Genomic DNA, 21,887 nt, shown 5'->3' on the forward strand with positions numbered 1-21,887 from the left:
TTTAAAGTAGTCATGCCAATTGTAGTCATTAGATAACGGAAAACCAAAATTCAGGTATGCAATTGTTTGGTTTGTATTACATTTTTTAAAAGTATTTTGTCAAGAGCGCCATATAAATGAAGTTTCACACATGTTTTGCTTGTGCAAATCTTTTTTTTTTTATTAGTGGCACAAACAGAATCTCAAATGCTTGCAGAGATGAGGCAGTCAAACTCAGTGCTGAAGGAAGTCAGAGACCTGCTGAAACAACAGGTAAGGGGATAAGAAGGGAAGTATTTGTGAATCTACACATTCTCGACATCAATGTGATTGAGATATTCTCTGTTCCCCAAGTGACTGATACCTCTCCAAGGCCCTGGTCATGAGTGGGACTAAAAGGGGCAAAGGGTACTTACAAAACTTGGCAAATACCATTACCCCAGAGTGAGGGATTTGGCAAGTCCTGTCCCTATCTCCCAAGCTGAGAATTCCCCTGAAAAATGGTCAATTACTTGCAGAATTGGTGCATTACAAGATGCATCAGAAAATACCAGATTTTTTTTCTATGGTAAATTTCATGTGGTTTGACCTGTCTAAATTTACCGGGGGGAAATGACAGAGCTTCAATGTTTGGTGGACAATAATTCCAATCTCGGTCTAAAGATAGGTTCGTACGGGGATCGTATTTAGCCCCACATGTCGAAAGAGGGACTCCCAGACATCTTTACAGAATCTTTTCCCTTTCCATAAACTATATAGAGCTATAGCAAGGTTCATAGCCATTGACACAATGTTATCGGGCATACAAAGTACAGTTCATGTGAAATGACGAATAGTTAGTCCAGTTACTTGGTTTATAAAAAAAATGTACAAAAAATATTGCATTCTGGTGAGTATTATAAGAAATAAATCATACAATTCCTATTCACTATGTGTGATTTCAAATTTGCACAAGATATGTTTTGATTGATTGATAATAATCTTTATTCGGCAAATTTGATCACCATAAAAGAATACATATACATAGTACTTTATACTTTATCAATTCTCCCACTAAAAACTATAAAATGCTACAGCATATAAAAGAAGAGTCCTGGGTTTACGGAATGCACCACAGTCACTAGCTTACTACAACGGTTACAACATCAGACCGTTAGTTCCCTAGAGTGCAATTTCAGTAACCGGGAGCGCGTCACCCACACACTACCCAGAAATTTTGCCACCCCGCATATCATAAAGGTGGATGATGAATCTGAAGAAAGTACACGTAGTGCCTGACTGTGACACCTCAACCCCAACTCCCTGCACACAGGTTTCAGCCAGATTTTCCGGGCCACTTTGTAGGCAGGGCAGGCAAAGAATAGGTGGGCCACAGTCTCCTTGGGTGCTGCACAGCCTGGACACGAACGCAGTGGGGCACAAGATATGTATGATATCTACACGTTGAAAATATGTGTAATACGAACTACTGTCCTAAAATGTGTGATTTTACAATACAGTATTAATTTATGTTTGAATATTTTTATTCAGATGATGCTGACAGGGATGCCACTATATTCACAACTCAATACCTTCAAAAAAGAAATTATTCAATACCTGCGCCCAGAATAGTGTCATACCCTAATACCAAGGCAATTATCTTTCTATATTAAAATTATTTGGAGTAAATTTACTTTTTGGGTAACTCACAAAGCTTTCCAGGAGTATTCTCCAGAAGCAGGTACAGGCACAGGCTTCACTCTACACAAAAACGGTGTAAATTCCTATTTACACACATTCAATACATGAGTATACTTAGTATACATTTACGAAGGCTTAAATATCAAGCATGAGAGCAGTTGCAAATTGTAACTTTCTTTTCCTCCATGTAGAAAATATTGTTCTCTGGAGAGGAATCCCTTACCTCAGACCAACTCATTTCAGGGCGTCCCTTCCTATTCCCACCTGGAAATTAATTTACTCCTGCTGCTGCTAGTAGTAAATCTCCAAAGTTTTCCAGGTTGGGGATGGCCCAAACTAAAGTTTGTGAATACAAGCTAGGACTTTTGCTGCTGTTTCAAACTTCGGATGCATCTAGTAAACCGTTTTACAACAGTAAATTCACCTCTAAGTGGACCACATACTTGGCTTCACCTTTGTGCATTTAAGTTGTATTTACGTATGCTAAGATTTTTTGGAATCTGATACAATAAGTTTGGAGAGTACACCATTTTGCCAGAAAAATCTGAGGGGTTGTAGCTGTGGACCATGTAAGCCTCTAAATGGTATTTGTTTATGTATGTATGTATATGACACTTCTATAGTGCAAACCTATTCAAAATGCAGCGGAGAGCTGTGTGTGTAAATGGTGTCCTTGCCAGGTGATTAAGACATATGGCTTGTAATATATACTTGTGAAAATTTTATGATCTAAATCGAGGCAGATCACTTTCATCACTCTGTACTGAACATGATCAAACACATGCATTCCATTATTCCAGTGTGCCAAACACGTCTGGAAGGGAAGCCTGTCTCACCAAGGTCAACCAGTGCTGACATACCATGCATATATTGGTTCTATTATTCAGACCTCATTCACAAAATATTAAAGCTTTAGAATTACACTTATGATTGTCACATTTTTTTAATTAGTTTTTAGTTTCACCATCTAGATTTCCATGTGTATTCCTAGACATAATGTGGTGACTTTCCCACCATGGGAAGATTAATCATTTTTACAAATAGGGTTACAGTACAAATGGACCTGAACATTAGCTTTCATTCTTAAGTTTTGTGGGAGGCTGGCTTAGTATATGGTGCACACTTATTTAAGTGTAGCACCCTGGCACCAGTCCAGACAACCCTATGGTGATTTTAGTGGTCTTAGACGACCATAGAAAGCTCTCTAAGTGGTATCTGTGGAGAGCAGCCTTCAGGCTTAGTCCAGAAGGAGTGTAGAGCAGCTTGTTTCACCAGACCTAATCATATAGTGTAGGTTAAATGAAATAGAACCACACAGTGTAGTTATAGAAATAGATATATTTATAATACGCACTCACTAACACATTTGTATATCTCTTAACCGGAGATATGAACACAATACACACAATATTTCAAAAGGAAAAAGGTAAGTAAGCACAAATTACAGTGGTCTCCAGGGAAAGACAAACTATAAACTAAAGAGGTGGAATGCGAACTGTGACCGAAGGTCAGACCTGGCCCAGAAGACTCAGAAGACCTGGGGATCCAAGGAACCACCCAAGGTAAGTACCCAGGTACCCCACGGAGGCTATGTGCAGAGTGGAAACACAGCTGTGTCCTACATGCAAGTCAATGGGGAAGTCGCAGTAGCAGTTTTGAAGAAGAAGGACCCTTCCCAGTGGACCCTGAAGAAATCTCATAGAAGATGGAAGGTTGGAGAGTCACACCACCTGTGGATGCCCCAGGAACCAGGATACCTACACCAGGGAAGCCGGGTGCATAGGTGTGAAGTGATGTCAGAAACCGCCATAGACCACAATAGAGGACTTCAGTGAAGATGCCGCTGGCAAAAGAAGTTGAAAGAGTCTGGTGAAATCCAAGGATGATTCTTGAAGAGAAGTCCCTACAATTAGAGGGGACAGAGTCTATGCCACTCTGGAAGGACCAGGAGGCACGGAAGACCAATGACCACCGATGACGGAAGATGCAGGAGAGTTTCCGGTGACCTTGTCGCGGCAGCTGTGAGGACCAGGCGACACTGTGGAGGACCAGGAGCTGTTCACGAGCTGTCTCATGTCTGAAGTCGAGAACCAGGGTGTCGTTGTCCGACAGGAGCACCAACAAGCCTTGGCAACAGCAACAGGCATGGAAAATGAAGAAGGTGCACTGTCGGGACTAGCAAGGTCCAAGGGATTCACCAAAATGCAGAAGAGTCAGAGCAGGCCCCAAGCAAGCAGTGTAGCTCACTGAAATCAAAGAAGACCCTCAAGATGACCCACAGGCCAAAGGCACAAAAGTCACACGAGGCTCTCGAGCAGCTCGCCAATGATCAGGCACACAGTGCCGAGGATGTGGTGTGGAAGAAGATCTTGGTAGGATCAGATGCTGGAGACTGGAGCTTCTTTTAGCCCGAAGATCTCTGGAGGACTTGCTGAGAAGACACTGCAGGCCTCGAGGGAGTTGCAGAACCACCACCTGTGTTGCTGAGCCTTTCGAAGTCCGCGGGACACCAGGAGCAGCAGACCGGTCAGCTTGCAGATGCAGGGGAGTGACTCCTTCACTTCAAGGGAGATTCATTTGGGTGTCCTTGATGCCCACAGGCCCAGAGCAGAACCTGGATAAAGCACAGGCACAGATGACGCAGAAGACTGGCAGGACGACGAGACCAGGAGCAGCAGGATTCTTACTTGATGCAGTCTCGGTTACCAAAGCGAAGTCCAACGAAGTCCAAGGTGCCCAGATGGTTGAAGTGGAAGTGGGGTTGGATCTGAATCTTGTCCCATGAAGAATCTGAAGAGTCACCCACAGTTAAGCCCTTTAGTACTCTATGAAAAGGGTTTGGATGATTCAGGGGACCCTCCCAGAGGAGGGGCTGGACAGAGGGGACGATACTCCCATGTCCTTTGTTTATTTTCACACCAGAGCGGGAGCCAACAACTCCCTGAACTGGTCCTAACTGGAGTATGCAAGGAGGGCACCAAATGTGCCCTTCAAAGCAGTCTGATGGCGCTGGCAAGCACCCCCAGCACAATACACTAAGTCCTGTCTCGGAGGTGGACACAGGTCCCTGTGGCAAGAAGCCTATTGTCCTGCCTTCCCCTGCTCGGGCTCGGCTCAGCAGCAGGAGGACAGAATTGTGTCTGGGGTCGGCAGCAGCACTAGCCTGTCATTAGACCCTGGAAGGCTAGTACCGGGAATACAGGTGGGCCCCCTAGGTGAGCCTCCCAGTACATGGGACCCTACATCCAACACTGGAATCGGTGCTGGGATAGGATTTCAACATGTTTGATACTAAACATGACTGGTTTCGGTGCAGCCAATATATAGCTGGACATCTCGTAATTGACTTGATGTTCACTATACGTATTAAATGGCTGACCACACTTACAAAGCCCAGAGAATCGACTCCAGAGTTTGTAGGGGTTGTCCTGCTCTTGCCAGGCAACCTCACACTTATAACATAGCACCCTGCCTTCAGGATTGAAAGGCCAGCCTTCGGGGTGACATAGTGTTTAAGTGCGGTGACCTCAAATAAAAGGAAACTTATATCTGTGGCGAGTGGTGCTAGCACCAGCTTACACAGGCTGCAATGGCAGGCCGGGAGTCACAATTTGAGTGATGTCTCATGGGTGGCATAATATATGCTTCAGCCCGTGGGGGACCCCTGGTGTACCAATGCCCTGGGTACCGTAGTACCATATACTAGGGACTTACCTGGGTACACCAGTAGCCAATTGGGAAGGTACCAAAGTAACTTACCATTGTCAAATACAGGGAGAGAGCACAGTGACTGGGGTCCTGATTAGCAGGTCTCAGTCAGACTAGTCAAAAACACACAGATACCAGGCAAAACGTGGGGGTAACCATGCCAGAAGGATCCTACCTTCCTACAAGTTTCTCCAAATAGAGCACGTACAGCACATTCAAAGGTTGTTAGTGGAACGCATTGCATCCAATAGCCCACTTACATCAGTAGTTTTGCTACTCATGTTGCAGATGGATATAAAAATACTTTAGGGGTGTTGGGGTACACCGACCAATTTGCGACTTTGCGGATGTTCACCACCTTTCCAGTACCATGTTCCCACCATCAACCCCAAGATTACAAATGCATAAATTCCAGCGTATTTATGGGTTTTTTCCAGTAGTGGGTTCCATCTGCAAGTGTCTAGGTCTGCAGATCTTAATTCTATAAATCATCATTTGCCCTTTTCAGATGAATTGCCACGTGAAACTTACAAAATGTTTTAAGAGTTGGCCTTTAATTTTAATTTTCAGGCACTGAAATCCATTGGGAAGAATAAGAGTCTGGTTGTGAGTCAACTTCCTCCGAGGCACTCCCATATTCTTTGTCACTCTGCCCAAAATGGTGGAAATTCAGAAAAACATGGCTATTCCCCATGCTCTGGTTATAGAGTCGGTCTCCGCTTACCCCACGCCTTCATTGCGTTTATGAGCATGTAGAAATGAGAAGCATCACCATTCCATAAACATTTACTCATCTTTAGAACTGTAAATATTGGGTTACCTCAAATAACCCCCTTGCACTAGAAAAATTTATTTTGCCTTCATGCTTGTTTTTAAGCAGATCTTTCAATTTTCTTAGTTGTGTTTTGCAAACTTCGATATCAAAATTTTGTTATATGATCTAAGGATTTTTAAATGGAGCAACAAAGTATTATTTTCCAAAATGAAACAAACAGGATTAGAACCAAGAGGAACATTTTTTGAATGAGATCACACTTGGACGGTGTGGGAAAGTGCAATGAAACACCCAATTGCAGATGTCTGGATTACTACATTATGTCTTTTGGAGACGCGAATCCGGATATCGTTGCTGAGATATTTTCCCAGTGTCACCATTAACGCGGATTTAAGAGCTCTCAGAACACGTAAGCGGTGTCGGCATAAATTTGTCTTTTGGATTTAGAAAGACTTCTTTATTCCCATGATCCTTTGGCTCTGTGACAGCAGACAGAACATCACAATCCTGGACTGCTGGACATTTGGCACGGTGTGTCCTGTTGGTGCCAGAATAAATCTAGTTGTCTCTGATGTGTAGGAAGAACTTTATAAATATCCAGCAATTGCTAGGAAACCTGTCTGGTTAAATTCCTCCCCTTCTGAGGCCACATTGAAATTCATAAATGTTAATGTCCCTAGTAAACTGAATTTGTTTTCTTAGACCATTTCCTACTGTAATATCCTTATGATATTTATACAACATAATACTGGGGTTGTTGAACTTACTTTTGAGGACAGTGGAGAGCTTTAAATTGTTTTATTGTGCCCTGTCAATGGCAAATCACAGGTGTTTCAAGCGCCAGAGGTTTTGAAAATGTATTTTTTTGATTAAAGTGTCATAGTCAAGTCAATTGTAGGATCAAACTCTGGATTCGAAACTCATCAGAAGATTCACGTAAACGTTAACACTTCTGTTGTATTAATCAGACTTTTTGTGATTTATTCCCTCCTTTTCAGCTCACTTCCTCCTTTGATTCACCTCCTTATATTTGTAAACAAGGGTTCTCATCCCTGAAGCCCTGCACTGGTCCTGGCATGGCTTGGCAGTTCAGTCTGGACTGTTCCCTTGAGGCACAGGGTCAAGACTGATTTGCATATGGCCATGTCTGAACTGGGGTGGCGTGGTGAGCAAAATAACGATGGATTAAACCCAGATCTGTGACTGGGGGTGAATGTTTTGCCATTGAACAACATTCCGTCCATCATTTTGTGTGTTTTGCATGGCATGCAGGTAACAGCCATCTTGGTTGTGGAAACTTCCTTCCATGACTCCATGCTCCAGACCTACCTGCCACCTCCTGTTCATGTTGCAGAGAAGCATCTCCTCCCTGCGCTCTATGCTCCGGGAGAGACGCTGATCACATCTTCTGATGCAGTGATATCAGACTCTGATTTCAGTGAAGGAATCAGCTTATCGACATAGTCCCTAGGACACCAGACGGTCTCAGTTAGCCAGCCCACCTCCTTCATTTGATAAGCACAGTTGTGCCAGAAGTGAACCTCCTCTTCTCCTTCCGGTACTAGTTGGATGCTCAAAAAGTTAGTAACTTTCTCTATACGGCCCATCAGAAAGGGAGTGTGCTAGTTCGGCGATTGCTCGGCAGAAAACAGAGTTGGTTGTACAGTGATCCGTCTCGAGAACCCCTCCGTTATGGTATGTGTATTTGTAAAGTGCACTATCACCCGCGCGGGTGTCCTGGCGCTGAGCAGGTGTGCGTGCCTAGCCCTGCCTATAGAAGGTTGGTTAATTGAAAAGCCAGGTCTATAACTTATTGTGGAATTCAAACAGAGAGGATGAGTCTCTGATGTAGGGTGGAAGCCCGTTCCACGCTCCCTCGCAGCAGCGGTGGTGTCCAAGTTGTACTCTGTACAAACCAACCAGTCCTGGCGGTCACATTCATCTGCAAGATGCCCACTTCCGGTCCCCATTCAAGTCTCCTTGGTGGTCAATTTCATGGGTTCCACCATGGTCTGGCTGGCACAGAGGTCATGGCATTGTGACTCCATACCGTTGAAGTTCTGGAACAAGTACGTTACACCCTCAGTGTCATCGAACGGACCCACGAGTCCTTGCATCGTGTGGGCCCGGATAGGGGCAAGGACGTGCCAGATAGCAATGCTTTTTTTGAGCTCCTTCTATGTGGCAATCCCTGCTGAGTTGGTGGGTCACTGAGTCTTCGAACGCGGACCTGGATCTCAGTAGTGCCTCCAAAAAACAGGTAGTAGAGTTGTGGACCTTCAGCAGTCAGTGAGTGATGGGTGAGCAACAGGTGACCTGAGTTCAAGGGGTCAACCAGTGAATGATGTTACAATGTATTAAAATTCCTGCTGACTCCATCCAATGCTGGCGATTGTTGGTGATTGTTAGTGTTTAGCGGTGCAGGGCGCAGTGGAAGAACTGTGCTTTTTTTTATCAACACCGGATGGCTGCTTTAAAGGGCACTAAGGATTGGAGGTCTCAAAGGGTTGTCCCAGGGCAGTTCTTGCTGAGTTTCAGTCCTATCGTTGGGCGAGTGTGAGGTGTTATTTCTTTGCCTCTGGTCTGGTGCAAGATGGTGGAATCACAGCCTGGTGTGGCACGTGCATAAGGGAAAAGCTGGGAAACCCTTGCAACACGCAATCTCATAACACCACTCGCAAGCATCACAAACACTGTGAATCGAGACACGCAAACCGTACCTGTAGAAGGAAAGGTGACAGTGAGTAAAACACGAATAACTATTGGCTGGGTCATCGTGGAGCCTATACGTTCACGAACAGTGCGAGGCAGTCTACATTGTGGAAGAAAGGGCAGGCTGGAAGCCTAGGGTGGGTGTGAAAGAATATAGTGTGGGTCACCGCAGAAGGTGTAAATCGAGACAGAAGGCATGAATGCAGAACAACAGTCTGAAAGTAGTGAAGCTACAAACAGTGCTCTGGAAAACACAAAGTTGCTGGGGTCTTGGGCATCAGGGTACTGATTGTATGCGCGATAACAACATATTATCCCGCATGCTGCTTTTCCTTTCTGGCGGCTACCCTCTGGAACTCCTTTCCCCTCTCACTCAGGAATTGTGACAATCTCCTGACCTTCAGGAAGTCCCTGAAAAGGTGGTTATTCAAGCAGACCTACTCATAGGGACTATATCCGGGCCTTGGACATTAGCGCCATGAAACCTACGGGTGTACGTGCGCTCTATAAATAAATATTAACATAACATAACATATATTCCTTTCTTTTGGTGCAGCAGGTGCAGTGGCACCAGGGCCCGGGGGACTGATTATTCCTCTATGTCAAAGCAGGAGGAAGTGTGAAAGTTTTTGTAGTGTCTGGATGGTCACCGTCAGATGGCAGTGTTAGTTTCGCGATGAAGATTTTACAGCATGGCACTCTGAAGCAACAGGCTAAGGGTCTCCCTGCTGAAGGAAGTGGCGTTGTAGGGTTCTTCCCAATTACAATTTGGTCCTGTCTTTCGGAACGGCTGACAGCACCGGGTATAAGCACAGGTATAAAGTTTCCCCTCTGGAAGGTTCCTTTAGAGTATACGCAGAACCTCCCTCTCCAAGGTGAGTGGCAGCAGTGACAGCCAATCCCAGAGGAAGGAAGGTTGCTTAGAACGTTCCCTGCTGCGTCACGCTGCTGAGATGCTTCCACCAGTGCGGAACGTTCTCGAGTGACCTGGTGATGTAAGGGGCACCTAACATAAAGAGGTAATTAGACCAGGTCCCTGTCACTTTTCAGTTCTATTATGTTTTTTCTGAGTGAGCCCCTCCCTGATTCATTCTGAGACCCAGGCCTCGTGTGGACGTCTTTCCACTCAGATAGCTACCGAGGCAGGCACACGCCCTCCCCCTCCAATCCTGGAACAGCTCTGTCAAGCATCACGCATATGGGGTTAGACTAACGCAAATTAATCATTCTCCCCGCATTAGCACTTTGACACCTTGTTGTCACGCTATTTCATAGTCCTTTGGGGTCAGCAGTACATTCTCTCGTGAAGTGTGAAGTGTCCGTACATTTGAACCTATTGGAAAATGAAACAAGCAGTCACATGTAGCCACTGAAGGTTTTAAACACGGCTGGATGACAGCATCAGGGCAGAGGAGAGGCTGGCCTTGCATACACGCTTAAAGCTCATTGAAGCTGTTTTCAGCTTGTCTCTGGGCAATTATATTGCGTAAAGTGGGATCATTTGTGATGGATGCCTGTCTCAGTACATGGATGTACCGGCTTTCATCTATCCACAGTAAGGTGTTATGCAAAGTCAGACACGTGAGATTTGAACTGTCACGTGTAAACATACTGAAAACATGGAAATGTCACATACAAGCAAAATGAATACTTGGCAGCTATGCTGGAAGGTGGCAGAAGATAAAGCGAGAGGTACAGATAGATAAACCAGCTCGAGGAAACCCCTTGGAAGGTAAGTTAGCCATGTATGAACCCCAACGACCGTGTCATACCAAACACACGGGTACCAGTTCTTTGGGAAAAAACACCTCCTTGTGATTTCCTTGAAGCTTCTGTGTGCAAGTCATTACTTTTGAAAGCTGGAAGGCAAAGACCCTTCCTTCCCGTGTTCCTGTCTGCCAGAGCAGAGGAAGCATAATTTGTAAGGTGTCCAGAAAATGAACCATATTTTTCTGAAGTGAAAAGTACAGGACGTCTCAAGGTCAACAATGGGGTACACTTCAGTGGTTGACTTGATGCAAGACATTGGCCACTTTACCTGCCAAGCTGGTGAAACAGGCACCTCTTTCAAGTCTCTGAGGTTCCTTGCGTGGAAACAGATTGTGGAAATTCAACAAGTCGTAAAAAAGTGAGTATCCGTTGCCTAAAGCTTTATTTGGCTACTTCAGGCACCGCAGCGTCCTCCTGAGGGTTACATCTTCACCGACTCCACAAAGCAAGCTCTGAGAAGGTAGATGCCGTCTACATGAGGCTTTCGCAATGCAGTACTTCGAGGCCTGGAGCCATGACCAGAAATCAGGCCCTTTCTTCAAATGTGCAAAAACATATCCAACAAAGAGATACTATTCTCAGATAAGATTCTAACATCGAATGAGACGCTGCACAATTGACGCGCTAACATCGAAACTAACCTCAAAATAGAGCAAATAAGACACTAACCTCGAATGAAACGCCAACCTCAGCTAAGGTGCAAACCTCCTGGGAGTCAATATCATCAGATAAGATGTTGACCTTCTATTAAAACACTAACTTCAGTTAAGACAAAAAAAACACGAAAGAATCACTAACTTCAGATAAGTCATTTGCCGTTAATAGGGCACTAATCTCAAAGGTAACGCTAACTTAGGATAGCACACAACCCAAAAAGGAGAGACGAATGACCAATAAGACGCCACCAAGAATGAGACGCTAACTTCAGATAAGACATTAGCCTTTAGGGAGATACTAACTTTAAAGTGTCACTAACCAGGGTAAGGAAAGCCGCCAAAGAGACGCCACCTCAGACCAAACACGGCCAACAAATTGAACACTAACCTTAGTTGCAACACAAACCATGAGTTAGAAGGCTCTAGCCTCGAAAGACTCTTAAAATATGAATAAAAACACTGAAGGATAAACTAACCACACAGGAGACATTAACATCAGAAACCCTGATTTAGGATAAGATAAAAACATTGTTTTGAGTCTCTGACCTCCCATACAATATCAATCTCGAATAAATTTGTACATAAAACATGAATACTGAACAAAATACTAACTTCACATAAAAATGTAATTTAAAATAAAAGCCCTGGGACTCGATTCATAATGCGATTTGGGCATTAAAGTGCACCTCAACTACTGAAATAAATGTATTTATGAGTGCAAAACCTCACTGCTGATTGACAGAATAAGGATTGCTGAAATGTGATTCTTGCAAAGGGAATTGGTGAGCATGGATTATCTTCACGGTCACACATCTAGGGTTGTTGACGGTTGTATGTCCCGACATGGTCCTAACCCAAAACTCATAATTCTGTCTGTATCGACATTCCCCTGGCAGATGGGGCACGCCTTGAAAATGGAGGCAAATCTTCTCCCATCAATAACGGTAGCATGATCTATTTTTGCAAAGGGCAAGTGTCCATTGCCCGCGTATAATTGATGTGTGGGGGAATCTGTTTTTCCATGAGAAAAATGTTTTCCCAATTTCCAGGCCAAAAAAATAAAACTACCACAGTTCCTAGGAGTTTTCCTTGAATGCTTTGCAAATTCCCTAAAATTTGGACGTTTGCTCTAAACAAGATATAAAGCTGTGAGAGAAAATGTCTGCCTTTTCCCTTCTTTTTGTGAAGTGGGTCACCAGAGTGCACGATGCAAAAACCTCAGAAAGAACACCAGCCTGAAAAGTGAGACCAGTGTCAGATAAGACACATACCTCACACAAGGACTGTACAAGAGAGGCCATTTTCCTCTGGTTCCACTCTAAACAGTTTGTTTTTGTTGGGGTCCTGGGTATCTTGTCTCTACCCTTTTTAGCCAACCCAGCCAAGCTATTTTTCCTCCACGTCTGTACCTTTTGTAAGGTGACTTACTGCCCATCTGCTGGTGCTGTGCGCCTCTTGGTGCATTCAACTTCTCTCTGTTTATGTACTAAATAGCTCTATGAACAAAAACAAAACACCCAAAATTGGTTTGTAGGAGAACATCCCGTTTTTAGAGGATGAATTTTCCTGAGGTACGTACGCGTATGTGGGAATGTCTCACCGCAACAAGGAGCCTTATTGGTAGATCTTAGAGTCAAAACCAGAGCATAATGCTGGGGCCTTCTCTTCCTGAAGTTTCCAGTTTGGTACCTGCCTTCTAAATTCACATCCCCCCATCAACCTTCCCCAAAGTTTATCCTCATAATAGGGGCTAAAGTGACAATGCCAGGAGTCTTTTGAGGACAAGCGGAAAGAGTGGGGCCATGAGGGAAACATCAAACCAGGCACCCGTGACTCCCTTCGGTCCTGTCTAAGTTCTTCTCAACTTATGGAGTTGGCAAGCGAGCTACTGAGAGACAATTTATATACGGTACAACAAATCAGAATTATTGTTTGGCACCTAGTGTTAATAGATCTGGCCCTGGCAGGATTCAGATCCCTAACCAGCTGTCTGTTTACAGATTCCAAATAAAAATGTACTGCAGAAGAGATGGCGTGTCCTAAAACATTTACCAGTTACTTGGCTTATATATAGTTTAAAGCAGATGCATCTTTAAAAATGTACATAAATTGATTTTGATGAATACATTTTCCCCATATTTTGTGTTTGTCTCCGGTGTTGCTGCTGTACCATGCACACAGCCAGCAAATCTGCCCCTCACACGTTTGAAGAGAGCTTCTGAAGTGTTGTGTCAGCTGTGTTGCCTGGAGTTCTTTGGCAAGCCTCTTGATATGACCATCTGTTTTTGTCATCAGTGATATTAGATGTCCAGAACTTTACAACCAACTCAGTCCTTGTTTTCAACAGTTCATAAGGCATTCTTTGACGGTGCAAAGGCAATCTCCTGGGCCAACTCAGCTCATCAAACGCTATTGACTGGATGTGTTTCATGTTGAAATCTGTTTATTGAGTTTGGGGTTGGACTCAACTACTTCCAATGTCCAATGAGCTGCAAAGTGACCCGCAGTCAGGTGTCTTGTGAGCAAAGGATACATCCAAATTCCCCTCCTTTCCACTCCCTCTCTCATCATGCAGCCTGGGGAGAATTAGGAAATGCGAAGCCGTCCCTCCATCCTTCCACGCCCACTTCATGGCATTGAGTCGATCCAGGTTAGCGTGTTTCTGCGGCATTCCACCTGGGATGCTGTGCAGGAATCGTACGTATCCAGAGCAGAGTAGTTATCTAAATTCAATTGAAAAGAAGGACAAAAAGGGTACCCAGGGCTTTACAATGTCTTTACGCCACTGTTCGACATACATCATCAATTTTTCCATCACCAGGACCGTCCGTAGTTCATTAAGATAATCTCTTGCGCTGAGGTGGTCTCGATTTACTTTAGAGGACTGTGCTGCTTTGTTTAGCTGCATGAGTGAAAGCATTGGGAACGTTTGGATGTTAGACGGGCCTATCAGTGTGTACGTAGAGGATCTAGGAAGCATGGTCCTGGTATGTAGTCAATCGCTTGGAGAACATCCACCCTGTACCTGTGCAATTTCGGGGAGTGTTGTACTAAGTGGGCCTCTTTCTCCAAACTTCCTCCAGTAATCCTCCCTGCAACTGTCCGTTTGATGGACTCTGACCTGGGTGTTATACCAGTAATATGTTATTTTGGACATTGACTCTTTTACGTTTGAGTTCCTAACTGTCGAGTGTGTTCTAGTCGATATGTCTTCCCATTCTTTCCGTGTGAGTTTGTGGTCTAGTGCTGTTTGCCCCATTCTTGAGCAGTTTGTTTTCCTACTCCTGGTTTCTCTATCATGGGGTTATTTAACTCTGGGACAAGTTTTTTACCCCCATCCTTCATCAGTAGTGATCGCTCATCATTCGTGAAGCATCTCGAAGCATGTGGTTTAATCAAGTGGTGTAAAACCCATTGTCGGGTCTGACAAAAGCAATACCTTTCAGACTCTGTAGGATTGATTTCTTCAAAGGGTTTGATGCCCATAGCAGTGAAGAAATCACCAACTCTCACTTGTCCACCAGCAAACCATTTCCAGAATATAGCTTTGTCTACGGCTGGTGAAAAATGTAAGTTCCAATAGGGGCCAATTCCAAAGTCTTTTTTTAATTCAGGCAGGACTCGACCCACTCAAATACCTTGGCCGTATATTTTAGCTTTTGTTTGTGTCACCTGTGTGGGTCACATTGCAGTAATGTTGTAGTTTGTCATTGCGAGAGTTCTTGACTTACTCTGTAGGTTGTTGGTAGGATTTGTGTGTTTTGATCACCATAGAAAGGTCAAAGTTGGGTTTTTTAGCCTGTGTATTGGCTTGCTATGGGATCAAATCCTCAACATTAAAGATAATACTAGATGTATTACTGCGGCAGGCCCCGAGATTAGGACCACCCAATAAATTGGATCTTGGATTATCCCACCATTAGGATCTCACGTTAGTTATGCTTTAGCCCCCCCCAGTCTTTTGAAACTGCTAAGGACGGGGTTAAATAGCCGCAGGGACGGAATTCTGGCATCAATGGGTTTCCTTGCTCCCAGACACCACAATATCTGCTCATGTTTTAGCCAGTGTGCCGCATTTATCGACCAACACCAGTGCAATGAGGACCTGCCTGGCTATACTGATAGACATTTTCCCAGAGATGGGTGGGCTACCATTACCCAACCATGACGATCTCCATGGCTCCATTCTAGTGGCGGCCTCCTCAGTGTGGGGCTGATGTGAAAGTTTTTGCCTGGGTTGATTTTGTTTGCCAGTCTGGCCAAGATATAATATCCTGAATATTAAGTTACTAGAATATTGTGACCGAAATGTGGAGGACCAAAATATTGAGGAGGTGTATATAGGTAAGTATATATTTACTAGTTTTCAACTCCACGTACCTTGAAGATATATATATATATATATATATATATATATATATATATATATATATATATATATATATATATACGTATATATCGCAATATATGTGAAGTTATGTATAGAAAATCTATACTTACCTATATATATTTACCTACCCATATTTAGCATTTTTAAATTTTGGTCATGATCTTGTAACTCGATATCCAGTTCATGATATTCGTAACCTACACCGACAGACACGCCTCTTATCCTTGCCACAACCTACACCATCCAATCACGACAAGTCTGAGAGCCATCTTAGAGTGTGTGCAATCCATAAGGAGTAGTTTCTGTCCTGTAACTCCAGTTCTGTAGTAGGGGTATCTCTGTTATAGTCATAATCTAGTGAATAGTCCCGCCCATGTGCGTGGACCCCGGAGCAATCAAAAATAATCTCTTACAGTGTCAAAAAATGCAAAAAAAATGCATAGACACTTAAGAGAGAATTTAAAGACAGATAATGCAGCCAAAAGGCTACACTGTCCAGTACTTCAACTAGAAATTTCCACCATAAAATCCACAAAACAGCAAAGCCTGTACAGATTTCCCTTGCTTAACAGCAAAATCCCTCAGGAATGATAGAGAGAAGAACCTGGACAGACAAGCCCCATAGGCTGCCATTATGTGGCTTAATTAGGATACTGTGCCTTTAAGAGAACCTTCTAGAACCTTCTCTCAGTATCCCAGAATGCATAGCAGGTCCAACTTAGCCTCAGTTCTTTTCGAGGGCGTAGGAAACGCCAGACCTGTAGCATTATGATCATGAACAACACTCCACCGGGGAGGCGGGAGGGCGCTTATGACTATAACAGAGATACCCCTACTACAGAACTGGAGTTACAGGACAGAAACTACTCCTTCTGTAGTAGGGGATCTCTGTGTATAGTCATAATCTAGTGAATAGAATGGCAAGCCCATCCCCACACCAAGCGGCGGTGGAGAGTAAAATAACGCCACTACTGTGCGAACAGATTCCGCAGCGAAGCCTGCCCAACCTGAGCGTCTGCCCTGGCATCAGAATCCAGGCAGTAATGCTTAGCAAAGGTATGGACCGACTTCCAAGTGGCCGCCTTGCAGATCTCTGCAATGGGAACATTACGGAGCATAGCTGTCGTAGCAGCCTTGCCCCTGGTGGAATGAGCCTTAGGTTTGCCCCCTAAGGTCTTATTAGCTTTGCAGTAACACAACTGAATGCAGGACACAATCCACCTAGAGATGGACTGTTTAGAGGTAGCAAGACCCGTCCTGACTGAACCATAATTGATGAACAATTGGTCTGACCTACGAACATCTTTAGTCTTATCAAGATAAAACTTCAGCACCCTCCGCACATCCAGGGAATGTAAAGACCTTTCCGCCGGAGACGAAGGATTCTGAAAGAACGTAGGCAAAGTGATAGTCTGATTGATATGAAAATCAGAAACAACCTTGGGAAGAAACTTAGGGTGAGTACGCATAACAACTTTAGCATTATGAAACACAGTATAAGGTTCCTGGCAACACAATGCCTGAATCTCACTCACCCTGCGGGCCGATGTAATGGCCACTAGGAACGCCGCCTTCCAGGACAGGTGCTGCAACGAAGCCTTATGAATGGGTTCAAAAGGCTCCTTCATCAATCTGGACAGCACCACATTCAAGTCCCATGAAGGCGAAGGAAGCCTGACAGGAGGGAACACTTTCTTCAAGCCTTCCAAAAAATCTTTGATCACAGGGATCTGGAAAAAGGAAGTCTGTGAAGGGCCTTTCCTGTAGGCAGTCAAAGCAGCCAGATGAACCTTAATGGAATGGACATTAAGGCCCGACTGCGCCAGATGAAGCAGATATGGAAGGATGACATCTTCCTTGCATGACGTAGGGTCATAGTTCTTAGACTTGCACCAGATGCAAAACCTCTTCCACTTGTAAGCATAGGAAGTCCTAGTGGAAGGTCGCTTAGCCTCCTTCAGTATGCCCATACAATCCTCTGGGAGATTCAGATGGCCATATTGCACTATTTCAGGAGCCATGCCGCCAAACTCAAAGACGAGAGGTTGGGGTGCACCATCCGCCCCCCGAACTTCGTGAGAAGGTCCGGCCTGCACGGCAGCTTCATGTGAGGAAGGAGAGAACGGTGAAGCAGGTCCGTGAACCACCACTGTCTGGGCCATTCCGGGGCAATCAGAATCATTCTCGCCCTGGACTGGGACAGCTTGATGAGAACCGCCGGAATCAGGGGAATTGGTGGAAAAGCGTACAGAAAGCTGTTCGACCAGTTGATCCATAACGCGTTCCCCAGCGTCCCTGGCTGGTAGTACCTGGAGGCGAAGTCTCGGCATTTGCTGTTTTCGGCGGTGGCAAACAGATCTACGTCTGGAGTTCCCCACCTTGCGAAGACTTCTCCTAGTACTTCGTCGTTTATGACCCATTCGTGGTTTTCCTGCACGATTCTGCTCAGTTCGTCTGCCTGAACATTCTGCACACCTGGCAGATGGGTGGCCGTTATCGACAGTCCTCGAGCCAGAAGCCAGTGCCAGATCGCCTGCGCCTCCTGCGACAGAGTGCGCGATCTCGAGCCCCCCTGCTTGTTGAGGTAATACATCGTAGTCGTGTTGTCCGTCTGAACAAGCAGAGAGTTGGTCTGAAAGGACGGATGAAAGGCCTTCAGTGCCAAGTGAACAGCTCTCAGTTCCAGGAAATTGATGTGGTACGTGGACTCCGTCGGGGACCACGTCCCTTGAATTTGCAGATCTCCGGAATGCGCCCCCCAACCTTGGAGAGACGCATCCGTCACGATGGTCTGTGTGGGAATGTCCTTGTGGAAGGGAACGCCTCTGAGGAGATTCTCCTTCGAGCACCACCACTTCAGAGACTGAAGAGCATGTAGAGACAGCCGTATCCTGTCGTCCCAAGAACCTCTCCTCTGGTCCCACTGATCCTCCAAGCACTCCTGCAGAGGACGCATTTGTAGCCGTGCGTGAGGAGTGAGAAAAATGCAAGAGGCCATCGATCCCAGTAGAGAAGACACGGTCCTCACCGTCGTGGACGGAGTTTTCATGAGAGCCTGAGCCTTCCGAACGAGTGATAAACGTCGCTCTTCCGAAGGAGACACGCTTGCTGACAGCGTATTGATGGAGGCCCCCAAGTACTGGATGCACTGCACCGGAATCGGGACCGACTTGGACATGTTGATGTGCAACCCCAGCTTGTTCAAGAGAACGCACGTCTTCTGGAAGTGTGCTCGAGCTTCCGAGAAGGAGGAGGCTTTGATCAACCAATCGTCCAGGTACGGGTAGACAAACACCTTGTTCTTCCTCAGGTGTGCCGCTACCACTGCCATACATTTTGAGAATGTCCTGGGTGCAGACTTCAGTCCGAAGGGTAGCACCGTGTACTGATAGTGATTGGTGCCGACTTGAAAGCGCAGAAATTTTCTGTGTTTGCATGCCAATGGGCACGTGGAAGTATGCGTCCTGTAGATCTATGGCACACATCCAGTCTCCCCGTTGCAGCTGAGGGTAGATCTGATGCAACGACAGCATGCGAAACTTTTCTCTGCGAATCCACTTGTTTGCCTGCCGCAAATCCAGAATGGGCCTGAACTCGTTTTTGTCCTTCTTGCGGACAAGAAAGAACCGAGAGTACAGACCTCTTCCTCTTTGAGACAGAGGCACGTCTTCGATCGCCCTTTTCCTTAGCAGAACGTCCGCCTCCGTCTGAAGCTCGCGCAGTTGATACTGCGAGCTGACGGGAGGAATCGATGGAGGAGGGCTGGTGAAACGTAGACTGTATCCATTGCAAACAATATTCAGCACCCACTTGTCCTGAGTAATTTTTCTCCACTCTGCCAGAAAAAATTGAACGCTTCCCCCCACCGGAGCGGGTAACGGACGAGGGGGAAGTAACAGCTCAGGGACGGGACCCGGCCGGGCCCTTGGTCGCGGTAGAGGACTGTTGACGACCTCTACCACCCTGTCGCTTCTGGAAGGGCTGCCTGTACTGCTGCTGCTGCTGCTGCCGCTGTTGATGTTGACCAGCAGACTGCCCCCTTCCACGACCCTGCGCCCCAAACCGACGCTGGTACTGTCGGAAGGGTTTCTTTTCCTTGGGCTTTTCCAGGCCCACTGCCGTCAGGGTCTCCGCTTCGGCCTTCATCCTGGCCATCTCATCATCCGCGTGCTTCCCGAAGAGGGTATCTCCGGAAAACGGGAGATTCGCCACGCGTTGCTGTGCCTCCGGTTTCAACGACGTCAACCTGAGCCAAGCGTGGCGTCTCTGGTGAATCCCGTGGCAATATCCGTGCGCGGACAGCAACGATATGTCTGCTGCCGCGCCGATGGCCTGATTAGAGACCAACATCCCCTCCTTGACGATCTCCACAAAGTCCTCCTTGCGGTCTCGAGGGACGAGGTCTGCGAACTGCTCCATCGAGTCCCAAAGGGACCGGTCGTAACGTCCCAGCAAAGCCGAGTCACTGGCTGCCTTCATGGACGAGGCGGATGTCCCACACGCCTTGCGACCCGCAGAATCGATCCACCGGCTCTCCTTGTCCGGAGGCACCGTGGACGCAGGGGAGGTGGAATGAAGCTTCCGAGCAGCAGTCACGATGACCGAATCCGGTACCGGGTCTTTTCTCAAGAAGGCTGGGTCTGAGTCCGGAGCCCTGTACTTTTTCAGTATCCTGGAAGGGACAGATCTCACCGTCGCCGGCGTCAGGAATAGCTGTTCGGCGGGCTCAAGGAGCCCCGGCACCAGAGGCAACAGGGGGCGAGACAAGTGCCTCTTGTGTAAAGTCTCAAAGATTACCGAGGTAGAAGCCGTAGGCGCTTCAACCTCAATGCCCAACTTCGCCGCACCACGCAGGAGAACCTCCTGAAATGTGCTAATATCGTCTATCGGAGACACCCTAGTCTCCGGCGAATCGGACAGCGTGGGCGAGTAGGAACGGGTCCCAGAAGGAGAACGTGACCTGGACCGACGTCTCTTGCGATGATGCCTGGATCGTGATGAAGATCCGCGGCCACTCCTCGATCTGTCCCGTCTCCCCGAGCGAGACCTCGACCTCTTGGGCCTCGGACGCTCCTTCGGCCTCCCAGGGTCAGGAGCTCCAGGCTTCTTAGGAGTCTTCTTCGGAGGCGTCGGGAACTTAGGCATCGACACCTCCCTCGGTGGGATCGGGGGTGGAGGAGCAACCGGACGCGGGTCCCGCGGAGCCGGCTTCGGAGGCGGGGTAGGGGCCTTCGGAGGAGGACCCTTCGGCACAGCAGGCCGCGGAGGAGGCGTAGACGGCCTCATCGGAGTATCCACCCCGGAATGCGCCGGTCCCGGCGAGCCATCACCTCTACCAGAGAGTGGGGAGCCCCCCACAGTCCTGGGTCTGTCCTTAGGACCTACAGACGCTGAAGACCGGTGTCCAGACGACGACCGATGTCCCCTCGACGTCGAACGGTCCTTCGGCGTCGACCGAATCACACTCCTCGACGTCGAACCGTGTCTTCGTCTCGACGTCGACCCCGACCAGATCGACGAGCCACGAAACCTCGACGACGGGCGATGGTGCCTCGACGGCGACCTCGACCTCTTCGCCGGTCTCGACGTCGACTTCCTGGATCGCTTCGACGGCGACCCTTTGGACCTCCTCGACGTCGACCTCTCCGACCTTTTCGACGTCGATCTTCTCGACCGTCTCGACGTCGGCCTTTTGGAATGCTTCGACGTCGACCTCTTCGGCGCCGGAGATGCCTTTCGCCTCGACGGCGACCTTGACGACGAGGATCCCCTCGACGACGATGTCCTCGACGGCGAACGGCGGTGTCGCCTCGACGGCGAGCGCCGACGCCGGGCCCTCCGATGTCGATCACTCGACGCCGACAGCGACGACGAGGATATCGACACCGGCTTCGACGGCGGCCGGAACACGTTCCTCGACGTCGACGGGCGACGTTTTCTCGACCCAGAGCCCTGGGGAGACCTGGAACTGGCCGTTGACCGTCCCCTCGACGTCGTGGTCAGCGCAACTGACCCAGACGGAGACCTTGGGCGCGGGCTGGTCTTCCTGCCCCTGGGGAGCCCCCCAGAGGCCTCAGCATGGGTAGAAGGAGCCCCTCCTGACCCACCTCGTGCCTTCAGCTTCCCCTCCTCAAGCCCCTGAAGCCTGATCTTCTTCCTCTCCTTCAGGGTCCTTCCAGAGAAGCTTCTGCAGATCCTACACTCCTCAGGGATGTGG

The 21,887-nt window shown here is 47.1% G+C and overlaps 1 protein-coding gene across 1 annotated transcript in view; it reads left to right on the forward strand.

The window, feature by feature from the left end:
• The window catches only part of COMP (cartilage oligomeric matrix protein), a 153,376-nt gene that overhangs the window by 11,698 nt on the left and 119,791 nt on the right, over window positions 1-21,887 (forward strand). The window contains exon 2 of the mRNA XM_078671385.1: window positions 167-252. Coding sequence (XP_078527511.1) covers window positions 167-252 — 86 coding nt within the window. The remainder of the gene's footprint in view (window positions 1-166; window positions 253-21,887) is intronic.

This window comes from Lissotriton helveticus, chromosome 12, assembly GCF_964261635.1.
Source record: "Lissotriton helveticus chromosome 12, aLisHel1.1, whole genome shotgun sequence".
NCBI classification, from domain to species: domain Eukaryota; kingdom Metazoa; phylum Chordata; class Amphibia; order Caudata; family Salamandridae; genus Lissotriton; species Lissotriton helveticus.